The sequence below is a fragment of the Mastomys coucha genome, unplaced genomic scaffold (genome assembly GCF_008632895.1).
Source record: "Mastomys coucha isolate ucsf_1 unplaced genomic scaffold, UCSF_Mcou_1 pScaffold3, whole genome shotgun sequence".
NCBI classification, from domain to species: domain Eukaryota; kingdom Metazoa; phylum Chordata; class Mammalia; order Rodentia; family Muridae; genus Mastomys; species Mastomys coucha.
The window spans coordinates 62,136,628-62,160,770 of record NW_022196909.1 but is presented as its reverse complement, the minus strand read 5'-3'; the positions used below and the strand labels follow the sequence as shown (position 1 = coordinate 62,160,770).

The following is a 24,143-nucleotide window of genomic DNA, read 5'->3' as shown; positions in this document are numbered from 1 at the left end:
CCTGAGCCCAGGTAAGGCTGTTTTCAAGAGCATGTGAGGACACCCTGGGTTCCCCTAGCGCTACTTACATTGAGTAAGATGGTGAATTACTGTAGCCCTGGCTTCTCTGGAGAAGGAATAGGTAGGATAATGAGGGTAGGATGTTTATCTTAGTCATTGTGCTGTTGCCTAAAGACTCCACGACCAAGGCAACTCTTATAACAGGAAGCATTTAATTGGGGCTGCTTGCAGTTTCAGAGGTCTATTCCACTGTTGTCATGGTGGGGAGGGTGGCAGTGTAAATGGAGCTGGAGCAGTAGCTGAGGATCTTACGCTATATCCTGAGGTGCGGGCTGAGAGAGGCAGGCACACGCACAGAGACAGAGAGACACAGAGACTGAGGGAGACAGAGACAGTGAGACGCTGCACTAGGTGCAGGCTTTTGAAACCTCTAAGCCCACCTACAGTGACCTCTCCTCCAGCAAACTGCCCAGGCCTGAAGACTAAGCATTCAAATATTGGAGCCTAGGGGGTCCATTCATATTCAAACCACCATACTGTTCAATGGTTGCTGCGGTTAAGCTAAGCGCACTGGTTCTCTCCCAGAGAATCAATTCTCATCATCTCCCTGGCAGCTCACTACAGTCTGGAGCTCCAGTTCTAGGGCATACTAAGCCCTCTTCTGGCCTTCTCTGGCACTAGGCACACAAGCGGTTCACAGACATACATGCATGTAAATGGTCATACTCATAAAATAAATGCATACATTTTTTTTAAAGGGGGCACTTATTTTATTCGTGTGTGTGTGTGTGTGTGTGTGTGTGAACATACACATGAATGACCTCAAAGTCCAGAAGCAGCCTTGGAGCTGATGTCACAGGCAGTTCTGAGTCACTCAATGTGAGTGCTCAGGTTTGGGTTATCTGCAACAGTAGTGTGTGCTCTTAACTACTGAGCCACCTCTCTGACCCAAAGTGTATTTTTTTAAAAGATTTATTTATTTAAAAAAAAGGGGGGGTGGGGGAGAGATAGCTCCACGGTTAAGAGCACTAACTGCTCTTGTAGAGCTCCTGAGTTCAGTTCCCAGCAATCACATGGTGGCTCATACGCATCCATAATGGGATCCAATGCCCTCTTCTGGTGTGTCTGAAGACAGCTTCAGTGTACTCATATACATAAAATAAATAAATATCCTTTAAAATAAAAGATTTATTTTGTGTATATGAAATATACAAAATAAATACACAAAAAAATAAATACACAAAATAAATAATCCTTTAAAATAAAAGATTTATTTCATGTATATAAGTACACCATAGCTGTCTTCAGACACATCAGAAGAGGGCATCGGATCCTATTACAGATAGTTGTGAGCCACCATGTCGTTGCTGGGAATTGAACTCAGGACCTTTGGAAGAGCAAGTACCCAGTGCCCTTAACCGCTGAGCCATCTCTCCAGCCCCCAAAGTGTACTCTTAAGTGTGTTTCTGAGAACTTATTTCATATAAATGCCTTTGTTTTTGTTTTTATTTTTATTCTTTTCTTTCAGGGAAGGGATCTCCTTATGTAGTCCTAAGCTGGCCTTTAACTCATGACATAGCCCATTACACTAGCCTGGAACTCTAGATCCTCTGGCCTCCGCTCAAAGTGCTAGGATTACAGACCGCAGGCTCCTGGACAAAATATGTTTCTTTTTTGATTTTTTTTTTTTTTTCGAGACAAGGTTTCTCTGTATAGCCCTGGCTGTCCTGGAACTCACTCTGTAGACCAGGGTGGCCTCGAACTCAGAAATCTGCCTATCTCTGCCTCCCAAGTTCTGGGATTAAAGGCATGCGCTACCCTCCCTGCCCGGCAAAATATATTTCTTTTAACTTAGTGCATCCCACAGCGCGTCTTCCAGATCAATCGCTACAGCCGCTGAAGTGCCCACGAAAGCTTAGGTCACACAAAGTCACGTGAGCCTGGGATTTCCAGAGCTCCCTCCACCCGCCAGACTCACACGTGTTTGTAGAGCTTTTCTGCAAGGCGAGGCACCTGCGGCCCCGCCCTTCGCCATCGCCCAGCCCACAACTACAAGTCCCATCGTGCCTCGCGCTCACGCACACTACGTGAGAGCAAGATGGCTGACACGGCGGCCGGGCCTGGTGGCTCCGGAACGGTAAGGTTGGAGAGGCGCGGCGGGAAGCCGAAAGAGTTTGGGTCTTTTGGATCTTTCTCACGGTTTGGGCCACAGTCTTGTACCGAGAAACCCAGGCCCGCTCTGAGATCCGGAGCTGGAGAGTATCTCTGGACGTAGGCGTTCCTCGCTGCTTGGCACTTGGCCGCGGCCTCCTAAATTGCTGCACCTGAGACTTGATTGGCTCGTTCCCTGTTGAGGGTGGGAGCCCGGAACACCTCCTGATTGGTCTGAAGAGGCTGTTTTTATCCTCCTACTGGCCAGCCAAAGTTGAAAGGGAGTCTCTTTGCAAAATATTTACCTGCTTTTCCTTTCTTTGCGGTGATTCCTAGCCCTCTTCTGCATCCAGTGATGGTACTGTATTAATTTTCCTTGTTACTGAAATGATGTGATGGGACAAGAAGACAGTAGATTTATTCGTTCAGTACCATCATCATTCGTGTATATATTCTTTCTTTCCTTCTCACTCTTCCTGCCTCTTCTCGCGCCTGCCTCTGCCTCTCCCTCCCGCGTGCTGGGAATAAAAGGCGTGCCCATAACAGACCAGCTCGAGTTTCTGACACTTTGCTCCAGAAAGAAGTGAATGGGACTGCAGAGATGGCTTAGGGGTTAAGACAGGCTGCTGGTCTTTCAAAGGACATGAGTAATTCCTGCTTCAGGGAATCCGGGCATCCCCGGTGCGGCACCTGTACTCACAGGAACACACACACACACAACACACACATCTATCTTCAAGTACCTTTTTTCTTTTTGGAGCAAGTAACGTTTATCCTATTGGAAGTCTCGGGATTTGGATGCTCAGTTATTGCTCATTTAGTAAGATCTGGAAGTGTAAGTATTAAACGTTGTTAAATGTTTAGCAAAAGAGAACTTTTACTGTCCAGGTAAAAGTTGGTACACACCTGCAGTGGGCATGGCAGGAAGACATAAGAGGATTGTAGTTTCAGCCTAAGCTACATATCTAGCGTTAGGGCAGATGAGTGAATTACAAAGTGAGGTTCCAGTGGAGGGGGGAGAACACAGGACATTTTGTTGTTGCCCTTGATGGTGTGAATTCTGTGGTTCATTCTTGTCCAGTGGTTCAAAGTCTGCCTGTGGTCTTCTGATTTCCAGAGACCAGGAAATAAGCAGTCCACCAACCCTGCTGATAACTACCATCTTGCCCGGAGGAGGACCCTGCAAGTGGTTGTGAGCTCCTTGCTGACAGAGGCCGGATTTGAGAGCGCCGAGAAAGCATCTGTGGAGACGCTGACAGAGATGCTACAGAGCTGTGAGTACCAAGAAGCACTATGCCTGCTGTCTCCTTTACAGACCCCAACTCCATAAACTCCATCCCAGATACTGTTTCCCTTCTCTTGGAAGATTGTTTGAAGACTCAGATTCAGGCAGAAGAAACAAAAATGTCCATTGTAGAATGAGACTGGATGCTGATCTGTGTGGGAGAGACAAACATAGCAACCTTGTCATTTCAGTCACCTACAGTGGCATTAAGTGGGCATGCTCAGTGCCGTATAACCCTCAGCGTTACAGATGTCGAAAGACCTGTACTCCTGAACAGAACTGGATTCTGTCTTCCCTACTCTACAGCCCCAAGAACAACTCTACTTTCTGTCTTTGAATTTGTTGTTGTTGTTGTTTTTTTTAAATATAACCCCTCTCCCCTTTGGTTTTTCAAGACAGGGTTTCTCTGTGTACCCTGGCTCTTCTGGAACTCACTCTGTAGATCAAGCTAGCTTTGAACTCATAATTCCACCTGCCTCTGTTTCCTGAATTCTGGGATCTAAGGCATGTGTCACCACCGCCCAGCCTAATAGCTACACACACACACACTCTCTCTCTTATGTCTCTGTCTCTTTTTTGGTTTTTCGAGACAGTTTTTCTCTGTATAGCCCTGGCTGTCCTGGAAATCACTCGTAGACCAGGCTGGCCTCGAACTCAGGATCTCTCTCTCTTTAAAGGTTTACGTATATGAATGTACTGTAGCTGTGTTCAGACATTAGCAGGAAGTCTCAGAGGTTGAAAACATTCTAGACCCAGATAAGATTGTACAGAGGCTGGAAGCTTCCTGGACTAGACCTAGGTTAGCAGAGGGAGGTAGTGAGCCTAGGAGCTAACAATTACATCAGGCATCAGATCCCATTACAGGTGGTTGTGACCCTCCCTGTGGATGCTGGGAATTGAACTCAGGACCTCTGGAAGAGCAGTTGGTGCTCTCCCTGCTGAGCCTGCTCTCCAGCCCAACATAACTCTTTAAAAATTACTCTTCTTTCCTTGTGTGTATGGTAGGGACTCCATGCATGCCATAGCACATGTATGGAGGTCAGAGGATAGCCTGTGGGAATCAGTTGACTCCTTTTACCGTATGAGTCCCAGAGATGGCACGCAGGCCATTGGCACCAGGCACATTTACCACTGAGCTATTTCCCAGGCTCTACTTTTGCTTTGTATTTATTTTTTCTTGCTCTTCAGATAAATGGAATCTGAAAATATTTGTCCTTTTGTGCCTGGCTTATTTCATATATATAGTGTTTCAGAGTTTATCCATGTTATAGATTTCATTCCATTTGAAGAATTTTATTCCTTTTGAAGGCTGACCACATACTTCCTTTGTAGCTGGGTGTGGTGGGCACGCCATAATCCTAGCCCTTGGCAGGTAGAGGCAGGAATATCAGAAGTTCAAGTTCAGTCTCTGCTGCACATGGATTTTGAGGCTATATGAGAACCTGTCTCAAAACTAACAAGCAACCACTCCATTGTATGTTTATATCCATGTTGGTTTATCCATTATTTATCTGTCAGTGATAGATTCTTTCCCACCTTTTGAGAATTGTGAGTTTTGTAAATGTAACTTTTATTTGCCTGATGTCATTGTTAGCTTCGGGGCTCACCACCTCCGTCTGCTAACCTAGGCCTAGTCCAGGAAGCTCCTACCCTCTGTACAATCTTACCTGAGTCTACAATGTTTTCAGCCTCTGAGACTTCCTGCTGAATAAGCTCCTCCCTTCCTAGTTCTTTCTGAACTCTGCCTGGCTGGTCGACCCAGCTGTTCTGACTCAAACTCATCTCTAAGCTGACTGAATCTCTTCTCTCACTTTCTATTGAATTGTTGTGCTTGGCCTTGTACTAACTTGGACAATCTGTTCTACTCTTCTGGCTCCTCATTCTCTGGCTCTTTTTGTCTTCACCTGTGTCTAGCTTGTTCTCTCTGTAACTGTCTCGGTAAAACAACCTCCCTTCTTCTTTCTCTGCACTACCCCTGAAGTCGCTTCCCTTTCCTCTCCTTTCTCTTGAGAGATGGATTCTATTTTATCAAACCTTTCTCTGATTCATCACTTTGTCTGTCACTCAACTAGATATGACTTTCAAACATAAGTGCTTCCTTCTACAAACAAACTTTACTTTCATTGTCTGGGATTAAAAGTGTGTGCTAAGGCTGAGCCACACCACAACTAGGAACAGGGTTTTTCTAATAAACACCACAATCTCAGGGTTCACAGTGTGATCAAATATCCTGGGACAGAATTTGTGATGCTGTGTGTGATGCACACAGGTGCCTGTTTGAGCCCTGCCTTTGGTCATTTGGGTACACACAGACACACACACACACACACACACAGACACACACATACATAGACACACACACACACACAGACACACACACAGACACACACACACACACAGCATAACCGGCAGCCCACCTGGTAATCTTATTTTGAACTTTGGAGAAACTCTGGCTTTTGACCCTTGTAGACATCTCAGAAATCGGGAGAAGTGCCAAGTCATATTGTGAGCACACAGCTAGGACCCAGCCCACGCTGTCGGACATCGTGGTCACGCTGGTTGAAATGGGTAAGTCCATCTTGAAGGTAGGGTCACCTGGGAGGGGAGCCTGTGGTTCTCATGTCTGCTGAGGATTCTTGGAGTCCATCCTCTTTACCCTGACCTACTTCTAGTTAGAAAGTTGTGAGGAAGGAGTCCTTTGACCCTGTCTTGGAGCCCTCCTAAGTCCTTGTGGGAGTTCTCTGAGGGGCAGAATAGTGGCCAAGCTGGGAGTTTACAAGCCCCCTTTCCACACAGAAGCTCCCCTTCCTGTTCAGTGTCATGCCAGGATCAGAAGATGGCAGTGACTGGTTTTCTTGTCCCTAGGCTTCAATGTTGACACTCTACCTGCTTATGCAAAACGGTCTCAGAGGATGGTCATCACTGCACGTAAGCGGCTTTGAACCCAGATACTTAGTACATACTCGGTGATCGAGGTGTGCCTTGGTGGGAGAAGAGGGCAGGCATCAGAGACACAGCTGGTTTCCTGTCCTTGGGGTGGTGAGCTACGCACAGCCCGGCTTTGTCTGTGCAGTGGGGTTAGAATGTGATGCTCAGTCTCCAGGCAGCTGAGGCATGTCTGAGCTACTGCTATTACATTTTAGCCCTGAAGAGCAAATGAGCGTACAAAAAAACCTGTGGAAGTTCTTGCTTCTCCAGATCAGGGCTTGCAAGCTCTGTGGTCTGTGCACAAAATGTGCTTGCTTTTTTAAGTAGCCGTGTATTGGCATGCCGCTTACTTACTTACCATTACAAAGGCAGAGGTTTGTGGCTCACATGAGCTGAACTGCTGCTATTTGGTGAATGCGCCTGTAATCCTAGCACTTGTGAGAGGGTGGGGGTGCTCTAGAAATCTAGTGTGCTGTACATAGTGAGGGCTATGCTATCCCGAGCTACATAGGTGGGACTCGGGCTCAAAAAACAAGTAAACAGAAGTCTAAAATACTATGTAGCCTTTTATATGAAAAGATCTAGTCAGCTTTAGATAGAAGTGGGTTCCTTAAGCTAAGTAGGGAGTAACTGCTCCCTACTTTAGTGTTAGGACTTGAGGGGAAAATGTTGTACTTGTTTTTGTTTGTTTGGTTTGGTTTTTTGAAACAGGGTTTCTTTCTGTAGCCTTGGCTGTCCTGGAACTCACTCTGTAGACCAGGTTGGCCTCAAGCTGAGAGATCCACCTGCTTCTGTATCCTGAGTGCTGGGATTAGAGGTGTGCACCACAGCCTCCTGGCTGAATCTGTTTGTTGACATGTGTGCGTGCTCATGCAGGTGGAAGTCAGAGGACAACATTGTGGAGTTGCCTGTCGCCCTCCACCATATGGGTCCTAGAGGGTTGCTTGGTGGCAAGCTCCTTCCCCCACTGAGAAGCATTGGAAAATGCCGTTTCCTTCCCTTTGGCAGTTAAGCCCACACTCCCCCAGCTTAGTATTGGTTGTATGGGGTGAACGCTCAACAGTGTGTGTGCTGGGGACTGGACCCCCGGGCCTCCTGTATGCTGAGCATATGCTGTACCACTGAATGCTCTTCCTTCCTAATGCCCTCTGGAAAGATAGCCAGTAGCCCACACATAATGAGCTTCAACATGCTCTTTTTATGTTTGGTGACAGCCACTCTTCTGATGATGCAAGAGGTTACAGGTGGATTTCCACAGATTGAAATATCAAGCAAGATTACTTGGTAGGGCAGGGCAGGGCATTGTGTGCTGATCTGGAAAGGTTATGGGAGGCTTTTTGTCAGTAGAATTACAAAGTGCTTCATTGTGGTCCAGTGAGAAGAGAGGGATTTGACAGAGACCATAGAATCTGTAGAATTTAGGGGTTGGAGACATAACTAGTTGTAATTCTGTTGCAGCTCCAGTGACCAATCAGCCAGTAACACCCAAGGCCCTCACAGCAGGGCAGAACCGACCCCACCCACCACACATCCCCAGCCATTTTCCTGAGTTTCCGGATCCCCACACCTACATCAAAACTCCGGTAAGTTTGGGAGCTGCCTAGGGCCTGTGCCTGTGTGGAACTCACAGTTGATGGAGGTTGCAGGGGAGAGCACCCTTCAGCTCTCTGATAACTTTGCTACAGGGATGCCATCTTCTTACGGGGCATGGTGGCTTACCCTTGTCATAGCAACCCTTGGAAGGCTAAGACAGAAGGGTTGCTATGCATTTGAAGCCAGCCTGGACTAGAGTGAGATGTTGTTGTCTCACAAAGAGAGGACAGAGGTGGGAGAAGCACAGAGAAAAGCAATCTGGCAAGGAAGGGTTAGGATTTATTTGAAAGGTATTACGTGTATGGGTATTTTGTCTGTGTGTATGTCGTTACATCACCTGGAATTGGATATAGGTGCTGGGAATTGAGCCCAGGTCCTCTAAAAGAACGGCCAGTGTTTTGCTTGTTTATTTGTTTGCTTGTTTGCTTGTTTAATTATTCATTTATTTTATGTTTGTGAGTACACTGTAGCTTCTTCAGACAAACCAGAAGAGGGCATCAGATCCCATTACAGATAGTTGTGAGCCACCATGTGGTTGCTGGGAATTGAACCTAGGACCTCTGGAAGAGCAGTCAGTGCTCTTAACTGCTGAGCCATCTCTCTAACCCTTGAGAATTATGATCTTAAAGTTGCCAGGACAAGAATAGTTGACAAGAAATTGTCTTTCCCACCAAACACAAAGCTCCTTAGCTACACAGAGCAAAACTGGGAGGCTGTTCACAGGTGTGCTCTGACCATTGGTGAGACTGCTGGGCACTGTGCTGCTCTTGCATATACTTCTCTGAATTTTCCAAATTATCATTATACAAAAGTCATTTCTACCCAGGAGAAAGTTGCTTGCAATACATGACTTACCTGAATATCATGAAGAACTGGCTGTAGTAAGCTCATGCTGTCCTTTGGTGTGCTTGCGAGCAATTCCACCTTCCCTCGGGCCTGTCGGCGCCTCCACAGGTAGAACTTCCACATTTCCTTCAAGCAGGAGTAAAGGTGCAGAATGTGGGACAAGGTTTGAGGGAGGGACCGGATACAGCCATTGGCCTGCACTGCAGTCTCTCAGTGTCTGCAGACTATATGACTTAGACAGTACACAATTTATTAGTTCACGGGCATAAGGGCCAGAAGTTCAAAATAAAGGAGTTATCAGGGCCATGTTCTCTCTAGCACCTATAGGGAACCTACTCGCTTTCCTCTAGCTGAGGGGCACCAGCATCCCTCCAGCATCTCTTGGTTTACAGGTGTGTCACTCCAGTCTTCAGGTCCCCATGTGCTGGCTGGCTGCCTCTACAGTTTAAAATACTTTGTCCAAAAAAAAAAAAAGTTATTTGCTGACAATAGAGGTGCATGCCTTTAAACATAGCTTTCTGGAGGCAGAAGCAGGGGGATCTGTGTGAGTTAACTAACCTGCTTTGCAGAATGAATTCCAGGACAGCCAAGGCTACCCAGTAAAACCCTGTCTCAAAAAAAACAAAAATAAATAGAATACTTTGTCTTCCTATAAAGATACCATTTGTCTTTTTTTTTTAAAGATTATTTATTATTATTATAAATGAGTACACTGTAGCTGTCTTCAGACACACCAGAAGAGGGTGTCAGATTTCATTATGGGTGGTTGTGAGCCACCGTGTGGTTGCTGGGATTTGAACTCACGACCTTCGGAAGAGCAGTCGGTGCTCTTACCTGCTGAGCCATCTCACCAGCCCACCATTTGTCTTTAATCCATGACTTCTTCCTGATTAATGACATCTTTGGTGACTCTCTTGCCAAATAAGGTCATGTGAGATGCCAGGAGTTAGAAGTTCTACATCTAAACACTTTTTTAATGGGAATACAGTTCAGTACATAGTGTTAATCCTTTTTTTTATATAGTGTGTTAGTGGATCCTGACAATAAAAATAACATAAAGAAACTCCTTTTAGTGTTGGTTGTTTGAGACCGAGTCTCAGGCAGCTCAGGTTAGCCTCTGACACAGAATGTAGTTAAAGATGACATCAGACTCCAGGTCCTCCTGCCTCTACCTCTCAAGTGCTGAGGTTACACCTGCATCAAAGTGCTTATTTATGAGTGTTATCACATAATCTACTATAAAATAGTGTATGTGAAGAGCTAACCTTGCCCTCCCTGAAGCCTGTGACTTTTGAGTGGGAGCCTTGCTCTTTCTGGACTCTTGGTGTAGGATATTAAGTTGCAAGCCCAATCTTTATACCAGTTTACTTTAATTCTTTAATGGTTCTTTGAGTTAAAAAAGTTATATACCAAAAGATGTGGCCAGACATGGTGGCGCACACCTATAGTCATGGTACTTGGGAGACAGAGGCAGGCGAATCTCAGCCAGGGCTACATAGTGAGACACTGTCTCAAAAATAATAATAAAATAAAGAAGTAAAAAGAACAGGGCTGGAGAGATGACTCAGCGTTTAAGTGTGTTTGCTGGCCTTGCAGAGGGGCAGAGTTCAGTGCCCACTGGAACTAGCTCCAGGGATTTGCCATCCTCTTCTGGCTTCCACAGGGGACTGCATGGCCATGAGCATGACATCTCTCTCCCACTGTCTCTGCCCTTCTCTCTCCTGCTAACATTTTTGAGATTTATTTTATTTTGCATATAAGAGGTTTTTTTTAAAGATTTATTTTATTTATATGAATACATTGTAGCTATCTTCAGACACACCAGAATAGGGCATCATATCCTATTATAGATGGTTGTGAGCCACCATGTGGTTGCTGGGAGTTGAACTCAGGACCTTTGGAAGAGCAGTCAGTGCTGTTAACCACTACGCTATCTCTCCAGTACCATTTAAGAATTTTTTTGCCTGCATGTGTGTCTATGCGTCACATGCATGCCGGTGCCTGAGGATGTGGTGAGACTTCATTTGGGTGTTGGGAATCAAACCCAGGTCCTTTGTAAGAACAAGTGCTCTTAACCCCTGAAACAACTCTCTAGCCTTTGAAAAAATCTGTAAAAGTCTAAAACCTGCCTTTCTGTTATGAGGAGCAGTTTTTGGTCAGTTTTTAGTCATCTCCACAGCTTACTGGATCCTGGATGTTTCCCTGAGATGCCCAGCAAGGTGCTAGTTTGGTGGAGTCTCCTGTCCTCAACTCTCCCAGTTCTGCTTACAACAACAGCCTCAGTCTGGTTTTCTTTGCTTTTTTTTTTTTTGGTTTTGGTTTTTGGAGACAGGGTTTCTCTGTGTAGCCCTGGCTGTCCTGGAACTCACTCTGTATGTAGACCAGGCTGACCTCGAACTCAGAAATCCGCCTGTCTCTGCCTCCCAAGTGCTGGGCTTAAATGTGTGCGCCACCACCGCCCGACTTTTCCTTTTTTAACAATTACATTTATTTCATTTATCTGTGTGGGTGGGTGCCCACACACATTGTGTGTGGTGTGCATGGATGTGTGCCAGTCAGATGAGATGACGGAGTTGTCTCCACTTTGAGCCATGTGGTCTTGATGACAGCTCAGGTGCTCAGGCTTGGTGTGGGCCTTACCTGCTGAGCTGTCTCAACCTGTATTTCATTTCCCTATTTTCCCTCCTCTCCCTCTCTTTGTCCTTCCCTTTCCTAGACCTGGCTGGCCTTGACCTCACTGATACCTGCCTGAATGTGCCAGCAGGGCCACTATTCTGTATTTTTAGGGAAATCTTTTGTACCAGTGTGTCTGTTTGGAGAGGGTGGATTTAAGACAAGGGAATGGTACAGTATGCAAATGGACATGGACCACCACTCATAGTGCCAAGTTACTCTGATGACATGGAGGTTCCTATTAGCGCTCCTGGAGGGTTCCCAGCCTTTTCTGAGGATCTGTGTCCTATGCCTAAAGCTGGCTGCCATGGAAGCTAAGCAAAGACAGTCAACTGTGTGGTGAATATCTGCATTTCTCTTGATGAATGTTTATACTGAGATTGGCCTCTATTGTCTGCTGTTAGTGACCAGGTCATTTTCTCCAAAGGACATGGCTGCAGCAAGGCAGGGCCTAAGGAGAGCTGACGGTGGCAGGAGCTCAGCCTGGTGTCTCTGTTGTTCTCCTAGACATACCGTGAGCCAGTGTCTGACTACCAGGTCCTTCGGGAGAAGGCCGCATCTCAGAGGCGAGATGTGGAGCGAGCACTCACCCGCTTCATGGCCAAGACAGGCGAGACCCAGAGTCTTTTCAAGGATGACGTCAGCACTTTCCCCTGTGAGAGTCACCCCTCTGGACCCTGTTGTTTGAGATAATCACACCATCTTTCCTTTCTCTCAGTGAGGTGGGGAGAGATGAGTATGCCTTCTTGATTTTCTCTAGTGCACTTTATTCTTCAGATCTATGGCTCCTTCTCTCATATCCCCAGAGCCTATTCCTATCTGATGATTTCCAAACAGAAAGCCTCTCCTATTTTGGCTGCAGTGAATTTAGGTTAGCTCACGATGGCTGAGCGCTGAGCAGCAGAGAGCCTCCCGTGGTCGTGGTGTCTCGGGTGGCAAGAGGAATACTGGTGTCTGCAGCCAGTTGCCCATCAGTATCCTTTCTTGGGTCACATCTTGGGTTACATTAGGCTTTGTTGACCAAACTCACTTATCTCAGTAAGGACCTCGGGTGATGTAAAGCTGAATAGGGGATTGGTCCCTTTATTCAGTAAGCGTCCACTCAGTGCCTGCTAAGTACCTGGCTCTGCAGTCACTGGGGACAGAGATCACCAGGTGCTGCTAACCATCCCCCACACAGACCTCAGACAGCCTTTCCAGACCTGTGAGTTAGTAACCCTTAGCTTTGCCTTCCAGAACTCAGAGACTTATGGGAAAGGGAAATTACTAGCTTAAGGTAATGGTGACTGGGCAGCACTCAAACATGGCTCCCTCTGGCTACTTGACAGACAATTCCAATCTTTCTTCCAATTCCTAGTGATTGCTGCCAGACCTTTCACCATCCCCTACCTCACGGCCTTGCTTCCCTCTGAGCTGGAGATACAGCAGATGGAAGAGACCGACTCCTCAGAGCAGGACGAGCAAACAGATACAGAGAACATCGCCCTTCACATCAGCACGGTGGGTTCTCCCAAAACAGCCTATCCCACATCCTGCCCCTGGCCCTGGGAGCTGAGCAGGGCCTACCCCAGGTATCTGGCTGTCTATTAGAAGCTTGCACGATGGGCTGTATGACCAGTCTCCATCATGAGAGGCATCCTGGTGAGTCACACATTTAGCATATGTCGAATGAGCATTGCCAGGTCCAGACCCTGGTCCCCGTGCTGAGGAAGTAGTGGGAAGCAAGATAGACAAAGCCCTGCCCTCAGGAGCTAAAGAGATTAGACATGGAGCTGTGGAGGTGGTGGAAGGATTAGAGGTGACATTTGGGTAAAGACCTGAATAGACCAACACCTGCGGTGTCTCTGGAGTTTCCAGGCAGGGCAGAGCACGTGCGGGGCCAGCCTGAGGTAGAGCGAGCTAACCCATGGCACCTTCTGTGTTAGGCTGCACAGCACACTCTTCCATACAAAGTACAATAAAAAAGACTGTTGTTTGCACTCGTTGCTATTCTGGTAGCCTGCAAAATGTAATCGTGTTAGAAATCCTGATCCTGCCTCTGCCTGCTAAGTGCTAGATTATAATACAGTCACGTCTCACTCTGACCAGTTTTAAACTGCCCCCTTGTCTCCTGTTGTAAGGGTGTCACTCAGGGACTGTTACTGTGGGACACTTTTCACCCTGCCCTCTTCTTCCACACCCTTGAGCATAAAGAACAAGAAGTTTAGAGTAGCCAGTGGTTTTTTGTTCTCTGTTTTGTCCTTTGAACTGGCACTCATGCAGGCGGCCCATAAGTTTAAACTTTTCTTTTCTTTTTTTTTTAAAAGATTTATTTATTATTATAAATAGGTACACTGTAGCTGTCTTCAGACGTACCAGGAGAGGGCATCAGATCTCATTATGGGTAGTTGTGAGCCACCGTGTGGTTGCTAGGATTTGAACTCAGGACCTTTGGAAGAGCAGTCAGTGCTCTTACCCGCTGAGCCATCTCACCAGCCCAAGTTTAATCTTTTCAAACCTCTCTTATGAGAAATCTTACCAATCATGTACTCAGTAAGCATGTAAATTGCAGTGAGCATGTGTTTGGTGCTGTTGTGGCTGCTCAGGGTACAGTGGTGACACCAGTAGATAAAACCTCTGCTTCTGAGAGCCTGTAAAGTCATCCCTTACATATTCAATACTGAAGAGGGAGCCTCTGCTTCCAATACCAGCACACTCTGGGTGGACCACCAAGCAGAGACTTGAAGGGGAGAGGAGAGCTGAGCCATGATCCTGGCTGCCGTCAGGGCCTGAGGAACATCAGTGGCTGGGGTGGAAAGACAGGGAAGGGAAAAGAAAGGAAGGGCCAATGGCATGGGCCCGCTGCTTCAGGAGCGAGCCAGGGAGGGACTTGTCAACTTCTGGAAGCATTGTTGATGGCTACGGTGACAGTGGGCCCCAGAGGGAACACTGCCCTGTTAGGAAGCTGTCACAGGGATGTAGGCCGGGGATAAGTGTGGGTCCCTCTCCTCAGGTTGTCACAACAGAGGCCGTGCAAATGATCTGTTTTTATTGATAAGTAGAGCCAAGAGGACATCCTAACAGGTGGGAGATGTGGCAGAAAAGAAACAATTGTGACTGCAGAACTCACCGACTCTAGGCACCTGAGGGTGGGGGCTTGTCCCCACAGTGGGAAAAGTTGGGTAAGGCACCCAAGAAGAGCTGAGGCACGTTGAATGTGTGGTACCTGTGAGATGATTGTGTGGAGCTGTCAAGCAAGCAGTCGGGCATTTGAGCTGGGAACTGGCGGTAGCACAGAGGACAGATTGCAGTTAGACTTGGAGTCTTCAGCATGGAAGTGGAAACCGCAGCCAGGGGACAGGTAGGGGTTGGTACTGTGCCTCCACACTGGCCCAAGGAGCCCGTCGCAAACCACTCATTTTTTTCTACAAATCTTTGAGATAGTTGGATGTTTATCTCCTGTCTGGAGGCTGTGTCTGAAGGGGACAGATTGTAGCAGTAGCATTTCCACAAGCTGTCCTTGATAGAGAGCCGCTAACATCTCACCTGTGGGCCCTTCATGTCACTCTCACTGATTGTCTGAGAACATGTGTAGGTACAATTGAGGTGGCCTTTGAGTAACTGCTGTTCGGATGTGGAGGAGTGGTGGACTGAGGGTGTGGGAGGCAGCCCTGTTAGGCCATAAGCACTTAGTCCTGGAGCTGGGCGCCAGACAAACCTTCCCCATACCTGGGCCATCAGTGTGCTTGGTTTTATGGCTCTGGTTTTGAAGAGGGATTCTCCAGTGGCTTTAGTGTGGAGGACTTGAGCACATTACTGTACAGGGGGTGGCTTTGCAGAGAGATCAGAGTTAATGGATAGTACGGAGATGTTGCAAAACCTAGAAGTCATCCAGAGTTGAGGCCCAGTAAGCCAGAGATTGGTGTCTGCACCCCAGCCCAGCTGTCCCTTGAGATGAAGCCTCTGTTCCTCTTTTGCCACTTGGTCACAGTATGACCAATAACAGCCACTCCTGGTTGGAGTGTGAGGCCTCCTTTGAACTCTCAGTTCCTCTAGGGAACCCGTGGTGTGTCACCAGGGGGCGCTGCAGATCAGCTTCTGGTCACTGGGCCTAAGCAGCCAAGTCAGGCTCTGCGTGTGGTGGCCCATGCCCTGGCTCTGCTGCCACTGCTCAGTAAAGAAGTATAGAAACAAAGATGAAAGGTAGAGTGTGGGGGCTAGGAGAGAGTATGCATACGGTAAGGAAAGGTGACCTAGTCACCTGTGCCGCCAGCAGAGTTTCTAATAAAGTCATGGCCTCCACTTTGCTGAGTGAGCTTCAGGATTCCAGATCGTTCTTGATATGCTGGAATATGGTCATTGGTCCTTTGTTCCAAGGGCCAGAGATGAGAGATTTGGAGGAAATGCATCAGACCTGTGTTAGTTGGGGCCTAGGAGGCAGCTGCCCTGTGCACGGAGTACTCTGGCCCTGTGGCCTTACTCCAAGATACCCATGGTTACTTCCTTTCCTGAAGCATGTAAATTGTAACCTCCTAGGTCTCCATTCTTTATGTCCCCACCTTCTGAAGATGCCAAGGACCCTGGAGTATATCATTTTGTCAGAGTTCACAGTTTCTCCCTTTAGAGCCAGCCACTGCCCAGGTCTCATTGAGGCAGGCAGAGATGGCAGCACTGGAAAGACGGTGCTCCAGTCTTCTCATTTCTCAACAGAGACCACAGAGGTGGTTCTTGTCCCGGGCACAGTCTCCTTCCTCACTCCACTGGTATTCTGCTTTATTCTGGCTTTTGCTCAAAGGACGATTCTGGAGCTGAGAAGGAGAATGCTTCTGTGCTGCAGCAGAACTCCTCCTTGGCCGGCAGCCGGAATGGGGAGGAGAGCATCATCGATAATCCCTATCTGCGGCCTGTGAAGAAGCCCAAGATCCGCAGGAAAAAGTGAGTGGGGGCTGGCTCCAGCCTGCTCCGGCCTGCTTGCCTGCTTGCCTGCTCCTTGGTAGGAATAGGCTCGCCAGTGGTTGTGGCTTGCTGGGTACTGCTCGGGCAAGAGGAAGGCTTCCTCTGCCTCTTCCTTGGCTCCCGCGTGCACCTGTGTGCTCCCGCTTCGCTTTAGTGGCCATGTCCTGCCATCCCTTGGCTGTTCTAGCCTGGGAGAGCAGGAGGGCCAGCAGCAGCCTCTGTGGTTCTTCTTCTTTCTAGGTCCCTCTCGTGACCTGAGAAGAAAGCTGCCCTGTAAAGGAGAGGACAAGCTTTCCTGGGGGGCAAGTCACGGAGGGAAGAGGCGGGTGGCGTCCTGGCCGTGTCCGGGCTGTGTCGTATTAGTAGCAACTTTGTCTGAAGACAGCCTGTTGTGCTTGCGTGTGGGTAGAGGAACCCATGGCGCAATAAAGGAGTGTTCCATAAAGGATACGTCCCCTTGGCCGTACTGCTGCAACAGGGTTTGGGACGATGAGGACTCCACTGATCAATCAATCATGGGACTTGATTCCTTTGGAACCTGGAGGGCCAGGGAAGAGTGGAAAGAAGGCCTGTGGCTCTGTGCCCTGCTGAGAATAAGGCTTGCAGACCTCTTGGATCCCTCTGGCTGGTATAAACACAGAAAGGTCTCACTTCTCACCTAGGCCCCAAGATTCCTGCTGAGTGGATAGAAAGTAACTTTGTATCTCATCAAGTTGGAAACAGGCCACAGCTCACCTTTGATGTGGGGCTGCCAGGAACTAGGAGCACAGGTGTTAGTATCAATGACAATGGCCACCGAGCAGCCTTGATTTCTGACCAGCATTTGATTAAAGCTGACCACAATGGAGTCGAAACACCCTTCTGGGAAAGCTGATCTGACCAGAGGCGGGGGTGTAGCTAGTTATCCTGTGACTTCAAAAGGAGCGGTGGATTTAAAGCACCACGAAGAGGACTTAGTAGGTAGGAGAGGACTAAGCTTAGCTGGGAAATGCAGCTGTGGTAGAAAGCTACATGCCCACCTGCTGAAGGGAGGGGCTGAGAGGCCCCTGCTGAGGTCGGAATCTGCCCACCTCCACCGGCTAGAGAAATGACCCCACCCCACACTTCCCCTAATCATGAATCATCGTGCCTCCAAGGAAGGATGGCAGGGACACGTGGAAATTGACATAACATAGATAAGTTGTTCCTTGGGTCGGAATGCCTCCTCCATCCTGGTGGCTGCTGCTTCTGCTCCATCAGTCTTCTTCTCTCTCTCTCCCCACCCCTCAGGTTTCAGAGACAGACTCTGTAGCCCAAGCTAACCTAGACTCAGTGTGTATCCCAGGCTCAGTTTCCCCCTGCCACCTGCTGCATGTGCAGGTGTAGGCAGCCATGCTTGGCTTCCAGTCAGCTGGTAGAGGATCCATCTTCCCTACTGGTCTCTAGGTCTGTGGTCCCCTTGCCTGGAGGAAAAGAGCTGTGGGCCTAGAATCAGAGGACACAAAAGGGTGAGAATATGAGCTTTCTCAGCTCCGGACCAAACAGGAATATTTTCATCGCAACTTAGAACTTCAGGTCAGAACAGGAAGACTGACCTGTGTGGCTCCTGAGAGCTTGTGATAGGCTTGGCAGCTCTGGGCCAGTCAGTTGAAATCAGACACACCTCCATGTTCCTGCACCAGTGTCACTGTTGGAGGCCTGTTGAGAATATTGTGGGAGTGGGAGGGGCTCCTGCTCGTGACCTCAGAACTGCAGACTGCAGCGCTATCTTTCTCTAAGAAGAAAGATGCTCGGACATGGCCCTGAATGATGTTGTGTTAAAGCATGTAAATCTCAATGTGTGTGTATATATTTATATATTTCTATTTTCTATAATTAGGGGAGGAAAAATAAAGTGTGATTTATAAAAGGACTATAATAAAAATTCATAATAAAAACTTTGTAAATGAATCAGACATAGGGCCTCTTAAATGGTAGGCAAAGAAGTATTGTACACAGCGTTTTCTGTGAGTTTTATTTAAACATGTTTTCTGCATGCTGAGTGGGGGTAACACACACCTGCAATCCTCGCATTTGGGATACTGAGTTCAAGGCCAGCCTGGATTGTATAGTAAGCCCCAGCCTCAAAACCAGAACAAATTGTTAGTGCTCATTTATTTGTTTTTAAGACTTTTAAATTTTTATGTATATGAACTTTTATCTGCATGCATGTATATGTGTGGTTCCCTGAGAGGTCAGAAGAGGTTAGATAGGCTGGAGCTGGAGGTCAGGAGCTGCCATGTGAGGGCTGAGCCAGCTCTCCAGCTCCAGGTTTTTAGGTTGTTTTGTTTTGTCTCTTTAAATGGCCAGGGTAGAACTTGTTCTGAAACCCAGGCTGCTAGAAGTCCTCCTGCCTCCAGCTTCCTAGGCAGCTGTGGACCCTGTCCGCAGGCCCAGGCTGTATAGTACAATTTCAAACAGAAATGTATGTATGTCCAATGCCTCACATTGTCAGTTTTAACTCATCTGACTCACTGTATATCCCTAACTGGCCTAAGTAAGTCAGGCTGGCTTCAAACTCAGATCCCAAATGCTGGGATCAAGGGGAAAGCTACCTGGAGGCTGGGAGGGCACTGGATCCCTTGGAGCTGGAGTTAGAGCAAACTGAGGTCTGCTATCTATGGGTGCTGAGAATCTGGCTGAGATTCTTTTTTTTTTTTTTTTGGTTTTTTTGAGACAGGGTTTTTCCATGTAGCCCTGGCAGTCCTGGAACTCACTTTGTAGACCAGGCTGGCCCTGCCTCTGCCTTGTGAGTGCTGGAATTAAAGGCATGTGCCACCACCACCCGGCTCTGGCTGAGATTGTTGACAAGAGCAGTAGTCTCGCTCCTAACCCAGTAACCTCTCTAACTGCTCTGCCAGCCCCTTCCTTTGAGGGGAGTGTGTGTGTGTGTGTGTGTGTGAACTCAGGGCCCTGGGGATGCTAGGTAAGTCCCCTTTCACTGAGCCATACTCCCATCTCGGGCAGTACTCTTGCTAGCCACAGTTCTGTTTTACACATCCCAGATGACAAACACTCACATAGCCTTAAAAGCAAATGTTCTAGCTCTGCAGCTGAGGACACAGTGGTGCTCAGGCCTTCCGCCCCACACTGCTGATTCCCTTAGATGCTTAGATGCCTTCCCGTGGTTCTGTCCCTCTGATCACTCTATCACACACCCACATACTGACTGACCCATTGGTGGAAGAGATTGGATGTGGCCCCAATGTAGGGTGGCTTAAGTCAGAAGTGCATGCCTAGTTCTAGCAGGCCATTCTTCCCCTCACATCCCCCCTCCACATGCAAACACTGTATGAACACACACACTCCTCCACATAGAAGCATCCCACGTGACATCCTTCCACCCAGCCCCCGGAAGTAAAGCTTTCCATGAAAGGTGTAGCTAGCAGGATGACGGTCACGTTGCAGGGCCCCTCTGCTTGGTAGTTCCTCCATCCCTGGGGTTCTGGTCATATTCATAGGATGGGAGGTAGAAGCTACTATCTCCTAGGTACATGCTCCAGGGAACAGAGCAAAGAGGCCTGGGTAAATGGAACTTTAAGTTTCTTTATAAGAGCAAAACCCAGAAGCTGGATGGTCCCCCCAGCCCCCAAACATGGGGATGCTTTTCTTGCAAAGGAAGTGAGGGTGTATGGCTTTACACATGGCTCTGGGCCTAGGTAAAAAAAATTGAGGGGCTTTCACAGCAGAAAGAAGGACCTACTGGGCCTGTGAGCAGTTGAGAACCTGTCACTAAGCTGGGCTCAGGGATCTGGTGGAGCGGTGCTGAGCACTTTATGTGACAGTCACTCTTGCAGCCAGTTCTAGATGCCCACTGCCAGGTGCGCTTCAGGCCCTGGGTCAGGCCAGCCTCTGCTGGTGTGCGACCAGTAGGTTGTCACTTCCTCTTTGACCTTGTTCCTTTGCCCTTTTTGTAGATGTCCTCAGCCAACACTTTGGTCTTTCTTTGATGACTTTTCCCTTGTGCCTGCCCAACCAGGGAAGGTCTTGGAAGTGCCATCTCTCGTGTCAGGGACATGGCTCCTCTGGTTGTCCACCTCCAGGCATTCCCACCCAGCAGGTCTCGGCATCCAGCTGTTTGTACCCAGTTGGCTTTGGTTTTGCTATTGTTGTTTGATGTTTGTTTGTTTTGGTTTTTCTTTTTCTTTTCTTTTCTTTTCTTTTCTTTTTTTTTTTATGATTTGTTTTGTGTTTGAGACAGGGTTTCTCTGTGTAGCTCTGGCTGTCCCAGAACTCACTCTGTAGACCAGACTGGCCTTGAACTCAGAAATCCGCCTGCCTCTGCCTCCCAAGTGCTGGGATTAAGGCACAAGTCACTACCGCCCGGCTTATTTGTTTGTTTTTGAGTTAGGGGCTCTCTGTGTAGTCCTATCATGGGCTGTCCTAGAACTCCGTAAAGAGCAGGGTGACCCCACACTCACAGAGATTCTCCTGCACCGCCTCCCCCATGCTAGGATTAACCATGATTATACTTGTAATATCACATGAGATTTAACTTGCCTTAGCAGTTCTCCCCAGTCACATCCACTCTTCAGTGTCCCACTTCAGGCGGAGGTTAGAGACCAGCACTGAGAGCAGGCGGCCCTGGCTTGCTGACTCGGGTGGGGCTGCAGGCAGGGCAGCTGGGACTGACCTCCAAGTCCTCCGCGTAGACCATGCTAGGTCTTGTTCATTTGTATCTAGACAGCACACTCTGCCTCCCTTGCCATTCTGATGCTGCACCACCCAAATGCGCAGGCTCTCTGCTCTTCCCCAGCCGCATCCCCTGCCAGAGTAGACCTCATCTGCCCATTCTCGGCCCTGCAGTAAGACTGAAGGTCCTCCCAGAGACTGACCACCCCAGTCCAAACTGCTCCAGTGCAAACCTGGCTGATGAGGTCCCCTGACAGTTCTGTGTTCTTGCGGTCACTCATCCTCGTGTGATCTGTTTAGCAAATAGGGACCCAGAGCCTTTTGTGTATGCATGGCCCTGTGCTAACTCTAAAGATACTCTGCGTAACAAGACATAGTTCCTGCTTCCAGGGAATTCACTCTAGTGGGAAAGTACACAAAAGGAAACTAAAGGCATTGTAGGCTGTAGAGGGTGCTTGGAGGGGGCTTCTACCCTGCAGGGAGAAAGTCTTCACTTGGCTCCATCCAGCCCTCCAGCCTGTCCCCTCGTCCACCCTTCCCATCTACAGCCACTCAAACAGCAGTTGAGCTTCTAAGGAAGACCATTCGGATGCAGATGCTGACAAATACCAGAGTGGTCCTAGGTTCCTGCTTCCCCAGCTCTTACAGGGGTGGGGTGGGGTGGGGGATCTGGTAGACAACCCACAACCCATGGTATGTCAGTCACGTGGTGCCATCAGAGCCCAGGAGGAAAGCAATGCAGATCGTGGTGCTAGAGAATTTGAGAAGGGGGGCAAGGAAAATAAGAGCCATAAGGGGTCAGTAGTGTGCAAAGCCTGGGCTAGTAACAGGGGGAGCAGGCAGTTGCCAGAGCCTTCACAGAAGCCAAGCAGGCACTGGGGCCAGCAGGGGAGGGTCCAGCCAGAGAAGGGAACCACCTACTCTCCACCCTACTTGCTTCAGTATCTCTGACAAGGGACTTGTTGATGTAGGCCATATGAACAGTCACCTTGTGGGGGCAGACTTTGGGGTGGCTCTGGCAGGGCCAATCGATAAAGGCAGCACTTGCCACAAGATAGGGCAGGAGGAGTTACTGTGGGAGCTGCCCTAAAAAAAAAAAAAAAAAAAAAAAAAAAAAAAAAAAACAGTGGCCTGAGAAGAACGTTGTAGTTGAGCGGAGCACAAAATGCGGCCATCTTTGTGGAAAGGGAACAGTAAACAAGCATACTCATGGTCAGAGGCAGGAGCGTGTGTGCCCTAGAGGACTGTGGACAGAAATGCACGGGAGGGTCAAGGAGGATGACACCACTCGGTCCCACAAGGGCTTGGGATCCTGTTCAGAGGGAGATGGGTAGGCAGAGGGCCGTAGGCAGGGCTGGGAGCAAGGTTACAGGGAGTATGAGAACCGCTGTCTCTCTCGTCAACTCCACACAGAGGGTGGTGTTTTCCAATTATGATTTATGGCAGGGTGAGGGGATGGAGCAGCTAGCCATTCAGGAACTGGGGGGAGATTGGTCCCAGGCAGAGAGCCAGAGTGCACCTGTGCCTAAGGAGAGGCAGGGAACAGAAACCTACTGATAACCCAATGACACCCTCCTGCGAGATCTGTGTTGCCAGGGAGATGGGTAAACACACAGGAACATGTTCTGCCTCCTCTGACCACGTGAAGGAAGGAGGGCTGGTCTGAGGCCTAAAGCCTCTCCTGAAAGACCAAGTGAGCCTTTGAAAGAGGAGGGTAAGCAGAGGGAGGAGGGGAGGGCAAGTGGGTGCAGCTTGGAGCTGGCCTGAGAGGCCTGAGCATCAGTCCTGCTTGGGCCTGAGGCTCTTGTCCCATCTCTGTGGAGGCCAGTGTAGTGTCAGTTGTAAGAAGCCTTTGCCTTTGTAAAACCAGATTATATCAGGCTGGGGGAGGGTGTGGGGGGTGTCGGGGCGGGGCAGGACATTTCTGTCCCTTCCAAATCAGGAAATCAGGACCATCCCAGGAAGGGGCAGCTGGAGCTGGTGAGGGTTCCCAAAACCTGGGAAGAAGCACCATACTCCTTTATCCTGAGGGTCCCAGGGTCTCCAAATGCTTTACATAATTTCCCTTTCTCTTTTTTGGAGCTGGGGATAGGGCCCAGGGCCTTGTGCACTTCTGGGCATGCTGTCTACCACTGTGTGACATCTCTAGCCCAGAGGCATGCTCAGGCACAACAGGGCCCTCAGAGGCTCTTTCCAGTGTCTTTGTAGGAACAGGAGCCTGAGCCTTGTCATTTATTGCTAATTCTGAATTTTCTTGGTGACGGGTTTCTCGTTCTCCTGTTTCACTCAGGGCCACCCGGAAGCGAGCGCTTAAGTCTCTGCCCATCAGCTTGCACAGCCCCAGCTGGCAGTGTGGGGAGAAGAGCCAGCTTGAAGGTACAGATTTGTCATGGACCCTTCCGGCCCTGGAAAACAGCGCAAGGTATTTCCCCTCCTGGTGCTCAGGGTTTAGGTCCTCTCCGTTTTGCTTACGTCATTGTTCCGTCTTGTTAGAAGTTATTTTCTTTAATTGTGAACAGATGATATGTGTATTCAGCACAGAACTTGAAAGACAGAAAAAGATAGAATATATCTTCCTCTCCCATCCCAGGTTCTCCGGCCTCCTTCTGGAGGCTCCTGATGAGTCAGTATGGTTTTATGTACCAAACACATATGTAAATATATCCCTTTTATAACATGATACCGTATAAACAGTATTTTCTCCTAGTGGTTAGTGTGTCCTCCATGCCAATAATAAAGATTTTCTTTCTGCTCCAAGGCTCTGTAATGCTGTGACATAGGCTTTCTCTCTGCTCACTCATGGAACTTGTCGGGTGACAGACAGGGCCTTTACACCTTCTGCTTTTGGGGGGATTGTTTATTTGTTTTTCAACACAGTTTCTCGGTGTAGCCCTGGATGTCATAGAACTCGCTCTGTAGACCAGGCTGGCCTCGAACTCAGAGATCTGCCTGCCTCTGCCTCCCAAGTACTAGGTGAGGTGTGCATCACCAGGCCCCGCCTTTTTTTTTTTTTTTTTTTAAATTTAGGTTTAGCCAGGCATCATTTGGGAGGCAAAGGCAAGCAGATCTCTGTGAATTCAAG

General features: G+C 48.5%; 1 protein-coding gene across 4 annotated transcripts; it reads left to right on the top strand.

Annotated features, from left to right (window-relative positions):
* The first annotated feature begins 2,079 nt into the window (after positions 1-2,079).
* Positions 2,080-23,818, top strand: Taf8 (TATA-box binding protein associated factor 8). 4 transcript variants are annotated; one of them, XM_031346604.1, is made up of 9 exons: positions 2,080-2,137; positions 3,269-3,425; positions 5,906-6,004; positions 6,302-6,364; positions 7,823-7,947; positions 11,984-12,131; positions 12,834-12,976; positions 16,251-16,390; positions 23,352-23,818. In XM_031346604.1, exons 1-9 carry the CDS (start codon positions 2,099-2,101, stop codon positions 23,734-23,736), a joined length of 1,299 nt encoding a protein of 432 aa, XP_031202464.1. In that variant the 5' UTR covers positions 2,080-2,098; the 3' UTR covers positions 23,737-23,818. The 4 variants fall into 4 exon arrangements, with proteins under 4 accessions (XP_031202464.1, XP_031202466.1, XP_031202467.1 ...); XM_031346606.1 differs by lacking the exon at positions 23,352-23,818 and adding an exon at positions 16,652-18,345; XM_031346605.1 differs by lacking the exon at positions 2,080-2,137 and adding an exon at positions 2,381-2,509.
* The last annotated feature ends 325 nt before the right edge of the window (positions 23,819-24,143 follow it).